Source organism: Papio anubis, chromosome 7, assembly GCF_008728515.1.
Source record: "Papio anubis isolate 15944 chromosome 7, Panubis1.0, whole genome shotgun sequence".
NCBI lineage: Eukaryota > Metazoa > Chordata > Mammalia > Primates > Cercopithecidae > Papio > Papio anubis.
Genome location: NC_044982.1, coordinates 86,302,600 through 86,314,870, shown reverse-complemented (window position 1 = coordinate 86,314,870; position 12,271 = coordinate 86,302,600). Strand labels below are relative to the sequence as shown.

Genomic DNA, 12,271 nt, shown 5'->3' with positions numbered 1-12,271 from the left:
AATAAATGGTGCTGAGATAACTAGGTAGCCATATGCAAAAAATTGAAACTGAACCCCTCCCTTATACCACATATGAAAATCAATCCAACGTGGATTAAAGACTTAAATATGAAACCCAAAACTATAAAAACCCTGGAAGATAACCTAGGAAATTCCATTCTCAGCATAGCCCCTGACAAAGATTTCATGACAAAGGTGACAAAAGCAAAAATTAATAAATGTGACCTAATTAACCTAAAAAGCTTCTGCACAGCAATATAAACTATCAATACAGTAAACAGACAACCTATAGAATAGGATAAAATATTTGCAAATGCACGCCTGTAGTCCCAGCTACTCAGGACACTGAGGCAGGAGAATTGCTTGAACCTGGGAGGCAAAATTTGCAGTGAGCCGAGCCCACACCACTGCCCTCCAGCCTGGTGACAGAGTGAGACTCCGTCAAAAAAAAAAGTAGTCAAGGCTGGGCACAGTAGCTCATGCCTGTAATCCCAGCACTTTGGGAAGCCGAGGTGGGTGGATCACCTGAGGTCAGGAGTTCGAGACCACCTTGGCCAACATTGGGAAACCCCGTCTCTACTAAAAATACAAAAATTAGCCAGGCATGGTGGTGGGCGCCTGTAATCCCAGCTACTGGGGAGACTGAGGCAGGAGAATCTCTTGAACCCAGGAGGTGGAGGTTGCAGTGAGCCGAGATCGCACCACTGCACTCCAGCCTGGGTGACAAGAGTGAAACTCCATCTCAAAAAAGAAAAAGAAGACATACACATGGCCAAGAAGCATATGAAAAAAATGCTCAACATCACTAATCATTAGAGACATGCACATCAAAACCACAATGAGATACCATCTCACACAAGTTAGATGGGCTATTATGGAAAAATCAAAAAATAATAGATCATGCTGGTGAGGTTGCAGAGAAAAGGGAATGCTTATGCATTGCTGGTGGGAATATAAATTAGTTCAGCCATTATGGAAAACAGTGTGGCGATTTCACAAAGTACTTAAAACCAAGTAGCATTCAACCCAGCAATCCCATTGTTGGGTATATACTCAAAGAAATATAAATCATTCTACCACAAAGACACAGGCACACGTATGTTCATCGTAGCAATATTCACAATAGCAATGTCATGGAATCAACCTGGATGCCCAACAATGGTGAACATGATAAAGAAGATGTGGTACAAATATACTATGGAATACTATGCAGTCATAAAAAAGAATGAGAACATATCCTTTGCAGCAACATGCATGGAGCTGGAGGCCATTTTCCTGAGTGAACTAACATAGGAACAAAAAACTAAATACTACATGTTCTTATAAATTGGAGATAAACGTTGAATACACATGAACACGAAGAAGGGAACAACAAATACTTGGGCATTGTTGAGATTGGATGGTGGGAAAAGGGTGAGGATCAGAAAACTGCCTATCAGGTACTATGCGTATTACCTGGGTGATAAATCCGTTCACTAAACCCCCATGACAAGCAATTTACCTATATAACAAATCCGCACATGTATACCTGAACCTAAAATAAAAGTTAAAAAATTAAAATACAAAAAGTAAAAGTTATCCCAAAACAAGCAAATAAATAAGGAAAGCAACAAAAAACAAACAAAAAATCATTGCTTGGGGTCTGGTAGACTCATTTGAAAGTAAGGGGACACTGGCTTTTTGAATTGCCAGAGTTCTTGCACTGATTCTTTCTCATCTGGAAACACCTGCGTTCCTTTACCTGTGGTATAATTTGAGTATAGTCAGTTGGCTTGGTTTCTGAATGTTTTCAGATAGCCAAGGCTTGGTGCAGGGTCTTTATTTGTGGCTGGATTCTTGCCTTTGGTTTCACTGAGGGATATTAGCAAACTATTTTTGGTGTTGTAGCAGTTTTGGCTTCAATCCAGTAGATGTCGCTTAAGAGTAATGGACTGTAGATAAGCTCTTGCTCAGGCCTGTGGTTCCTTTGTGCTTCCTCACATCTACAACCTGGTATCCGGGACAGTGGGGAAAGAAGTGACTCCCTCACCAGGTCCGCTCCTGAGCCTTGGGGGGAACCCCCTCCGGTCACTAGCACTGCACCCTCACTTCTTTTGCTAGGTGTTCCAGGCTGCGGGACTCGCTCAGGCAGAGGCCACCGCAGGGAGAGAGGCCACACCTTTTCCAGGCTCGTCCTGCCGAGGGAGGCCTACCCTGCTCCCACAGCAGCCCGGGAACCCACGCGGTTACCCCTCAGTGCTCTGAGAGTGTGGGTTTCTCTTCTTGCTCTGGTGTTGGACCTGGGGCGAACTCGGGCTTTGTATTCCCTCCCCAGCTTGGGGGAGTAGGGGTTGGGACCTTGGCGGTGGCAATGGCAGAGGACTTGTCAGTCGTCTCTGGGAACTCCACCCCAAAGAAATTCAGAGCCGCTGCCAGGCAGAATGATCAGCCCGGGATGGGACGTTTGTGCTGTGGGCCCAAGCCGGGGGCCGTCCCTGGTGAAGAGCAGAGGGATGGGGGGCTTGTTGGGGGGGACTGTCTGGCCTCCTCTCCATAGGGCAGCTGTGGCGTGCTGGATATGCAAGCTGAGCAAGCAGGCTGTTTGTTCCCTTCCTAGCCTGAGGGTGGCAGCAGTGGCAGAGGGCCTGCCAGCTGCCTCTGGCAACTCCACCCAGAGAAACGCAGAGCTACTGCCCAGGGGAAGGATCCAGGGGCGACGCGGTTGTTCTGTGGGCCCAAGGCGGGCCCTGTCTGGTGAAGAGCAGCGGGGGTCAGGGGCCCGCAAGGAAGACAATCTGGCCGCCTCTCCCTAGGACAGCTGCAGTCAGGCTCTTTGTTCCCTACCTAGCCTGCGGGGAGCAAGGAAGGGCCTTACACTCAGCTGGTGATGGCACAGAGCCTGCCGGTTGTCTCTGGAAGCTCCACCCCAGAGAAACTCAGGGCCACTGCCAAATGAAAGATCAGGTGGGGGTGGGGCAGTTGTGCTGGGACCCCAGGCAGAAGGCCTTGCCCAGTGAGGAGTAGCTGGGACAGGGACCCACGTGGAAAATAATCTGGCCGCTCTTCCGTATGACAGCTGTTTGACAGCTGCCTTGCTGAAGGTCTAGGATAGCTCCTGTGCCCTTGATCCCTCCCCAGCCTGAGGGCAGCATGTGGCAGACCACAGTACCGGACATCTCAGGCCTATTGGTTACCTCTGGGAGTTCCTTCCCAAAGAAATGGAGAGCCGTGACTGTCCTGAGTGCTCAGGTGGGACTGGGGCAGTTGCGTGGGCGACCCAGGCCGGTGGGCTTTGCCTGGCATGATGAAGCAAGGGGGGGGCCTGCAGTTAGTCTGCTCTTCAGCACCATGGATGCAGTCCCTATTCTAGGGGCATGCAAGAGAGCTGGCCTCCCTTGGTGGTGGGGCTATGGCAACTGGCACCAGGGTGCTCAGGGCCCCAGGGCTCATGGGGCTCCAGGTGAGCCTAGCTGCAGCTCTGCCCAGACTCCAGTAATCTCTCTGTGTTGGTCTGGAGGCCTCCCGGGGTCACGGGAGATCTCCTGTGCCAGGATTGCAATGGCCCATGGCAGAAGTGTGGGCCCATGGCAGAAGTGTGGGCCCCACACTTTCCCTACGGTAGGGAGCCTCCCCTGGCTCTATGCCAATCCTGGGTGGACTGCTTTCCTGCCTGGCCCCTTTCTGCTGTCCGTGGATTGCAGTTGCTTCCTTGATGAATCCTAACATGGCCTCATGGACGAGCCACTTGAAGAGCTAGTGTTTACTCACCACCTTGTCTCCCTCTCCATGACTGGCACATGATAGCTCCTTCTGGCACCTCTCCCTATTCTGTACTTTTTGATTGATAATACATGAGCAACATTCTAATGCCAATCAAAATCAGTGGTTTTTATTTCTGTGGTTGATTTTTAAGGGTAAGCTTACTTTCATGTTTATAAGCCTTTTCGTTTTTGCCTTTGTTCATTGCCCACATTTCCTTCTATGTACCTATTTCATATTCATTTAAGCAAATTATGTATTAGATAAATTTTTATCATTTATATCAATTTTTTAATAATTTTTATTTTAATTTTTATGCATGGATGCTCTCTTATGCAATCTTGGAGTAGGGAGAAAATATTCAATTTACATGCAAACCCTATAATCGTGCAGAAAATAATCTTCACATCTATATGTGATAGAAATATTTTCAGCATTTTTCTGCCTTTTGCCCGTATAAACTTTTTCATTTTTACATATCAAAATATGTAGAAGATATCAAGATTTAATATATCTTTTCATTTTCATTTTCTTTGTCAAACTGCAATGGCCTTTCTCACCTCCAAGATTGCAAACTTTTTATCCTATATTTTACCACCATTTTTGTTTGTTTTCTGAAGAAGCTGTCAACATATAGACAGGTTTGTCGAAAACTTTTGCCACTAGCATTACAGATTCTATCAAATATACGAAATTTAATTTAGAAAAAATAATTAGAGAGAGAGAGACAATACCATGAGAGGTGCTCTCTACAATTCTCTTCGTGCCAGACCATGGCTGATTGATGTGTTCCTTGAGCCAAGAGCTGGGAAAGCGGCTTCTTGTCCTCTTGGTCTTCTGGTTATTGCAGGGATAGATCACTTAGCAGGTTACTTCTACGGTGTTTTTCTGGAAACAATTTCTATAATAGATGCCCAGCATAAATAATGGTCTTCTACACTTGAACAGTTTTATAAGTACCTAATTTCTCACATTAGACCCCACTATTAATACAGGAGTTATGAAGAAATTACTTTTAGGCAGCTAGAAAGGGTAAAAGAGTCCTCAGAAAGGCTTTTCCTTTTAATAAAAAAGCAGCCCCCAAACCATTTCTTTTCTAACAGAAAGCAGCCTGAAAAGCCATGCTACAAGCATAGATATGTAAATTGCAGGCTTGCAGAAGTAAATGCAGGTGGCTAAGAGCCAGGTCCACTTAATATGACTGTTCTCGCTCACTTTCCTTTGTTGCCACATGTGCCAGTGTCATGGCACCAGCCAAGTAAAGCCACATGTACAGGCATCATGGCGACAGCCAGGTAGAAGCCGCATTTGCAGAATAAAAGATTTGGGTGGGAGGGCCAGTCTTTTCTTGGGTTGTGTGAATGACAGACACACCTGGTCAAATGAATCTGCTGGGCCCTATGCAAATCAGACACCACCTCTCTGAGCCTCCCAATATAACTGACTGCTTTCCCCGCAAGTGGGGCTATTCCATTCAAAGCCCTTCTCCCTCTGTATGGGGGAGCTCTTCTCTTCTTTCTTGCCTATTAAACTTTCTGCTCCATAACCCACTCCGTGTGTGAGTCCGTGTCGTTAATCTGCACAGCACAAGACAAAGAACTGCAGATATTTCCCCAGACAACAAAGCTGCTTCACTATGTTGAAAAAACTGGAGTGATTTCTGTAATCTACAATATAATCTGTAGTACTAAATATCTAATAATGTCTAATAATCATCATGAAGCTCTAAAGAAAAAAATAAGTGAAATAATTTCATGACATTTTACCATGAAACAAATTGGCTTCCTTTCTTCTCCCTCTACCAAATTTGGGGGGCAAATATATATTTATTTATATATTGATTAAATATCTATAAAATATATATTTATAAATATATAAAAATATATTACATATTTTATATGTATACATAAATATCGAGAGAACCCACTCCCGATGGTTACATGGGTTCTTTTCTGTTTCCTAAGTGTCTTAGCTGGTTTGAGAAATTAAGGGAAAGAGCACAAGAGAGAGAAATTTAAAGCTGGGTGTCCGGGGCAGACATCACATGTCGGCAGGATCTGTGATGTTCCCCGAGTAAAACCAGCAAGTTTTTATTAGCAATTTTCAAAAGGGGAGGGAGTGCACGAATAGGGTGTGGGTCACAGAGATAACATGCTTCACAAGGTAATAAAATATCACAAGGCAAATGGAAGCGGGGCGAGATCACAGGACCACTGGATGAAGTGAAATTAAAATTGTTAATGAAGTTTCGGGCACACATTGTCGTTGATAACATCTTATCAGGAAACACGGTTTGAGAGCAGACAACCTGTCTGACCCAAATTTATTAGGCAGGAATTTTCCTCCTCCTAATAAGACTGGGAGCACTACAGGAGACTGGGGCTTATTTCATCCCATCAGCTTCGACCATATAAGATGGCATGCCTTAAAGGGGCTGTCTATAAGCCTACCTTCAGGGCGCATTCTCTTTCTCAGGGATGTTGCTTGCTGAGAAAAAGAATTCAGTGATATTTCTCCTATTTGCTTTTGAAAGAGGAGAAATATAGCTCTGTTCCGACCGGCTCACCGGCGGCCAGTTCAAAGTTATGGCTCTTGTTCCCTGAACATCGCTATTATCCTCTTCTTTTTTTAGATGCCCAGATTTCATATTGTTCAAACACACATCCTCTACAAACAATTTGTGCAGTTGACACAATCATCACAGGGTCCTGAGGTGACATTCATCCTCCTCAGCTTATGAAGAAGATGATGGGATTAAGAGATTAAAGTAAACACAGGCATAGGAAATTATATGAGTATTAATTTGGGGAACTAATAGATTCATGAAATCTTCACAATTTATGTTCAGAGATTGCAGTAAATACAGGCATAAGAAATTATAAAAGTATTAATTTGGGGAACTAATGTCCACGAAATCTTCACAATTTATGTTCTGCCATGGCTTCAGCCGGTCCCTCCGTTCAGGGTCCCTGACTTCCCACAACATGTAAATATACATATTTATAAAATATATATAAACATTAAAATTATGTAATTTTAATTATATTTTATATATATATAAAAGACTACATATATAGTCTTTTACACAACATACTTGCAACATACATTTGGTTTTTGATATTTTACAGCTTATTAATCTCTGCCTAAAATCTTGCTGATGTTGCTCTAACCAATAGAGGAAAGCATTGCAGATGAGCTGCTCCTTTGCTTAAAACATTAAAATGGATTCTTACCACAATTAAAATACGAAAAATTTCTTACCTCAGACTAAAAGACCCTTGCAGTCACATAAAACTTAACCCCTAAATTTCTCACACTTACTCATTATACTTCAACAACTCTGGGGTTTCCTTTATATTCTTTAAACATAATAAGTTTATTCTCTCATTATGCATAACTCTCCCCCATTGCCTACAATAGTACCTGGCAAATGGGAGGTACTCAATGAAAAACAGGACTTGTTAAATGAGTGATATGAATTCCAGCCAGAATTCCTCCTTCTCAGTTTCTTATTATAAAGTCCACTTGACAGACTACATGCCGACTCAATAACCTCTTCATGGAAGTTTTCACTTCCTGGTTGCGAAGGGTATAAATCATAGGATTCATCAATGGAAAGATCACTGTGTGAAAGAAAGAAACCACCTTGTCAGCTGGTAAGGCCCTGAAGGGGCGAGTGTAGATGAAGATAGCAGGTCCAAACATAAGAAGTATAATAATGACATGAGTGATGCATGTGGACATGGCCTTGTTCTTCCTTTCAGCAGCTGTCCTACGAACATGGCAGAGGATGACTGCATAGGAAGCCAGAAGCCCCAGAAAGCACAGAAGTGTCATCAGGCCACTGTTGAAGACCATCAGAAGCTCTACCACAAATGTGTTGGTGCAGGCCAGCTTGATGACCTGTGGGACATCACAGAAGAAGTTGTCCAGCTGGTTTGGGCCACAAAAAGGCAAGCGGAGGATGAGGACCACCTGGATAATGGAGTGGACAAAACCCCCAAGCCACAGAGCCAACAACATTGCATAGCAGGCTCTAGGGTTCATGACAGCTGAATAGTGCAGAGGCCGGCAGATGGCGATGTAGCGGTCAAAGGCCATCACAACAAGGAGTAATCCCTCCCCTCCTCCAACGAAGTGTAAGAAAAAGAGCTGAGTGATGCAGCCTCTGTAGGAGATTACCTTCTTCTCAGAGAGGAAGTCCACCAACATCCTGGGAGCCACAATGAAGGAGTAGGATGCATCCAGGAAGGCCAAGTTGCCCAGAAAGAAATAGAGGGGGGCTGTGAGACCAGGATCTGACTTTATGGTGAAAATGATGAGGAAATTTCCAGGGAGAATGATAAGGTAGAAAATTAAGATCAGCACAAAGACCAAGAGCTGAATATCTTGAGACTGAGTCAGACCAAGGAGGATAAATTCTGTCACTACTGTATTGTTTGCTATCTTCATTTCTTCTGCCTATGGAATATCAAAGAGTTTATTTTCATGTGTTACATCTAGATTATAGTTCTTGAACTAAACACAAGGTATGCCACATTTATATTATTCTATCTGTCTTAACAACCCAAGAAATCACTTCTACTGTTTATGCTTCCTCATGTCATGATGGCTAACACCCTGGTCCTGAAGCCACATTCTTCCTTCTGTTTCAGTCCTGAGCTTCTGTTTAAGTGCTCACTCATGTGCGACTTGGATGCTACTGCTCTGAATGTGTTCCTGATTTGTATGAGGCACAGGAAAATTTTTCTGACTGAGAAAAAATTTAACCCCAGTTATCGAGGTCTTCATGTTTTGCTTTGAATGGAAGATAAGCTGGGATTGACAGCAAAGAAGAATGACAGAGCTTTTCAAGGGGACAGAAATGTTTCATTTTTAATTATAATGGTTATATGTATCTATTTTTGTCAAAACTTATTGAGTATTGCACTATATAGCAATTAGTACAATTTATTTTATATAAATGATACTTTAGGAATGTTAATCTAAAAACTTTTATAAAAGCAACTGTACTTACCAGAAATAATTCCCTTTTCTCTATAGAACATCAACTGAACAAACTGGTCTAAATATAAAGACTCTTGGTCACTCTGGAGCAAACAAGATCTGAGACTTCTCTGTACAGTGGCCTCCAAATTGAGACTGTGCTCCCGTTTGGGGATGTGTGTGATAATTTATTGGTATGAAAGCAATAATAGGAGAATTTCTACACTTACATTATTATATCCTATGGTTTGAAGTTTTATTTTTGAACATTTTACAGTTTATATAGAATCATGGTATGATTGAATATGAAATGCATAAAGAAGATACGTATGTTTTTGGTGCATGCTGAAAAATGGTTTGTGGTTGAAATAAAAAAAATAAAAGCTAAAGATCTTGAGCTAGAACAAAACACTACAATGTGATACGGAAAAATATTTCATATGCTTCTGTTACATGGCACATTTGTTTTAAAATAATGTGGAATATGAAGTGTAGAGTAGAGGGAAAGAGGTTCATTAACTAACTGAATGAGGAGACAGCATGTAAAAGGAGAGGGAAAGAAACAAAAACAATAAAGTTCCAAATTAAGAAATCAAAGAAAACATTTATAATGGCACATCTATTTGAAACATCAAAAGACATGCTTTCTAAAATGTATCTAACCCTGATACATTAATTAATAGCAGAGGTTTTCGGTTATGGTCAAAATTGGGAATTATGAAAGAAGTACCTAGGCCAGGCACTGTGGCTCACACCTGCAATCCCACCCTTTTGGGAGGCCAAGCTACGTGGATCACTTGAGGTCAAGAGTTCGAGACCAGCCTGCGAAACCCTGTCTCTACTAAAAATATAAAAATTAGCTGGACGTGGTGACAGGAGCCTGTAGTCAAATCTACTTCAGAGGCTGAAGTATGAGAGTCGCTTGAACATGGGAGGTGGCAGTTGCAGTGAGTCCATGTGCACCACTGCACTCCAGCCTGGGTGACAGAGCAAGACTCTCTCTCCAAAAAAAAAATGTATCTTACATCACATGTATGTACATCACATAGACACACATACACACGTATTGTATCCTAACCAAAACAGAAGCATAAAATTTTACATATGGTACCCTTCCTCTTTTCTTACTTTTTTTTTTTTTTTTTTTTTTTGGTACTTGGCCATTTATTGACCTTAATATTTATCAGTCTTTCTGTGCATATAAAACCTGCTAATAGAAAAGTCAGGAATCCCTCTCTGCTTACTCCTAAGTTGTGTGCATCTTGCACATTATTATGCAGTGTGTTATTTCACACTTTCAAAATTTGAGGATATATTTGAGTCATAGGAGCAACTTTTAAGTATCTCTCAGATTGGGAGTTATAGGTTCTTGCACTATACCTTGCATTTTATTCCCTATCATCCACTTCTGTTCTCCTGTTGACTCTGTAATATCTGGAACCCACTACCATCAAATATCTGTTATTCACTGTGTTCCCTTTGTGTACTTCCCTCTAAGCTCTTTTATTATACCGATAGTGCTCACATCATGCTCATTATGGATCCAGAGACCAAATATATAGATTCATAAGGACATTCCTCTAGGTAAAATGAATTAAGTCCTAGCAAAATAAAAGCACAGAAATCCCTGCAAAGACAAGCTTGGTCTTGTCTAACTATATTAGAAAAACATCACTATATTAGAAGGATCCTCAGTGGAAGCTGATATAGAAATCTGAATGACTGCCACTCCCTCTATCCTCTATTTCAGTTTCAAGAGAAACAAAATTTCATCTGTTCCTGACAATGCTGGAGCAGCACAGAAGAGGAAACAGTGATGGCTGGGGGCACACACACGTTCCAGCTAAAGGCCGCCCTATGCACTGTTCGTGTTTAGAGTCCAGGATCTTGTTAGAAAGTTCATGGAGCACGTGTTTCGAGACTTGATTCCCATCCTCAGGCACTAATTCATTCATTCATTTTTCTTTATATTTCCTCATGCCTCCTTTTAAAATATTTCTTTTATTATCTTCCACTCCCATCTTGTCAAATATTTCTACACTTCATTTTTTAAGTTATACTTTTCCTTAAGTTGGTTTCTCTTTCTCTATTTTATCTTCTCTCTTTTTCTCTCTCATATTTGTTCTCTAATGATTCCCCTTGCTTTTATCTCTGTCTTTTATTTTTTCTCCTTTGTTGCTTTTATTTCTCAATGTTCTTGCAGTTTCCAGTATTTTTCCACTCTCTCTTCTTGTCTTCTCTATTCATTTCTCCTTTATTAGATCTGTTTGCCTTCCCATTAATTCTGAGAAGCATCACTATTGTTTTCTTTTGAAATAATAGTAAGGGCAGCACATGAAGTTCCTTCACTCCAATTTTTCTAAGGGTTAAAAATACCTAACCCCCCTTTTGTACTAAATTACTTTCCTTGAATAGTATCCTCCTTAAAATACACTGTGTGAACACTTTTAAATTATTTCCCATTACCTCAAATATTTTATTTGTTTGTAACTGATCTTAATAAAAGTGGCACTACTCACCTTTACACTTGAAAGAAATTGCTCATTAATCCACCCTACCAGCAAAAATACATTTAATAAATGTCCCCAAAATAAGAATAAGAATGTGATGTCTATTAATATGCGCTATCTAGTTTGTAATCCATAACCTATTTAATTACTAATTTTTTGTGTGTTCTGAGAAATGTGGATAAAGTTAAAGAGTATCATCAAATCATTAACTGATACAAATGTTTATAATGCCATAATTTCTAGGCAAAGTAATGGATGTCATTTAAAAAGCCCTCGTTTGGGCATCTGCCTATCTGGGTTTGAGTTCTTCATCCTGCAATTTTTTTAACCCTGAGATCTTGGGAAGGTCATCTTCCTTAGCCTGAGTTATTTTATCTCACTGTGTTGACTTATGAATATCATGAGAATGATAGCAACAAGTAGCATATTGAAGTCTGACTCAACCAAAACTAAACCAGGAAAAAATGTACATATCAAGAGGAGTTTTAGTTTCTAAGAAGTAAATATATTATATAGATCTTCTGCCCCTGCCTTTGAAATGAGTCACTGGGGTAAAGGTGTAAATTTAAGAGATTACAAGAAAAGAATTTATGGAGGCCCCACTTCAGCCAACTGTCAAAGCCCCGACCGGTATATGGTAAGACTATTTATAAAAGAACCTCTCATCCCAGCAGGTGTGGGAGCTAGTCAGAGCAAGTGTCCTGCAAAATCGTGAAGTTGGTGAAGATTTTCTCTGCAGTCTAGCATTTCTGCATTGGTTACAATTTCCGTTCCCTCAAATCTTTCAGTTAATAGACATAAGTTTAGGACCAAGTATAAACATTCCCAAGGCAATGTTAATAAAGGTTTTATATATTCCCAATAAATTAATTCTAAATATTAGGAGAAACTGAAGCTATATTATTAAGAACAGGTAAAAGGTGCTACTGTATTATTGAATTCAGATTCAACATATTAATCTATTTCTGTTGTAATTCTGATCTTTGCATTTCAAGGCAGCAGATGTCCCACCTGAGGTGTTACAATATCCGTTTCCA

General features: G+C 41.1%; 3 protein-coding genes across 3 annotated transcripts in view; all 3 read right to left on the bottom strand.

Annotated features, from left to right (window-relative positions):
- LOC101024101 (olfactory receptor 4K2) overlaps positions 1-12,271 on the bottom strand; it is a 190,250-nt gene that overhangs the window by 72,658 nt on the left and 105,321 nt on the right. The window lies entirely within an intron of this gene.
- LOC101023750 (olfactory receptor 4N2) overlaps positions 1-12,271 on the bottom strand; it is a 49,857-nt gene that overhangs the window by 21,381 nt on the left and 16,205 nt on the right. The window lies entirely within an intron of this gene.
- LOC110740365 (olfactory receptor 4N4) lies at positions 7,090-9,508 on the bottom strand. The gene has a single exon (XM_021940943.2). It carries the CDS (start codon positions 8,188-8,190, stop codon positions 7,240-7,242), a length of 951 nt encoding a protein of 316 aa, XP_021796635.2. The 5' UTR covers positions 8,191-9,508; the 3' UTR covers positions 7,090-7,239.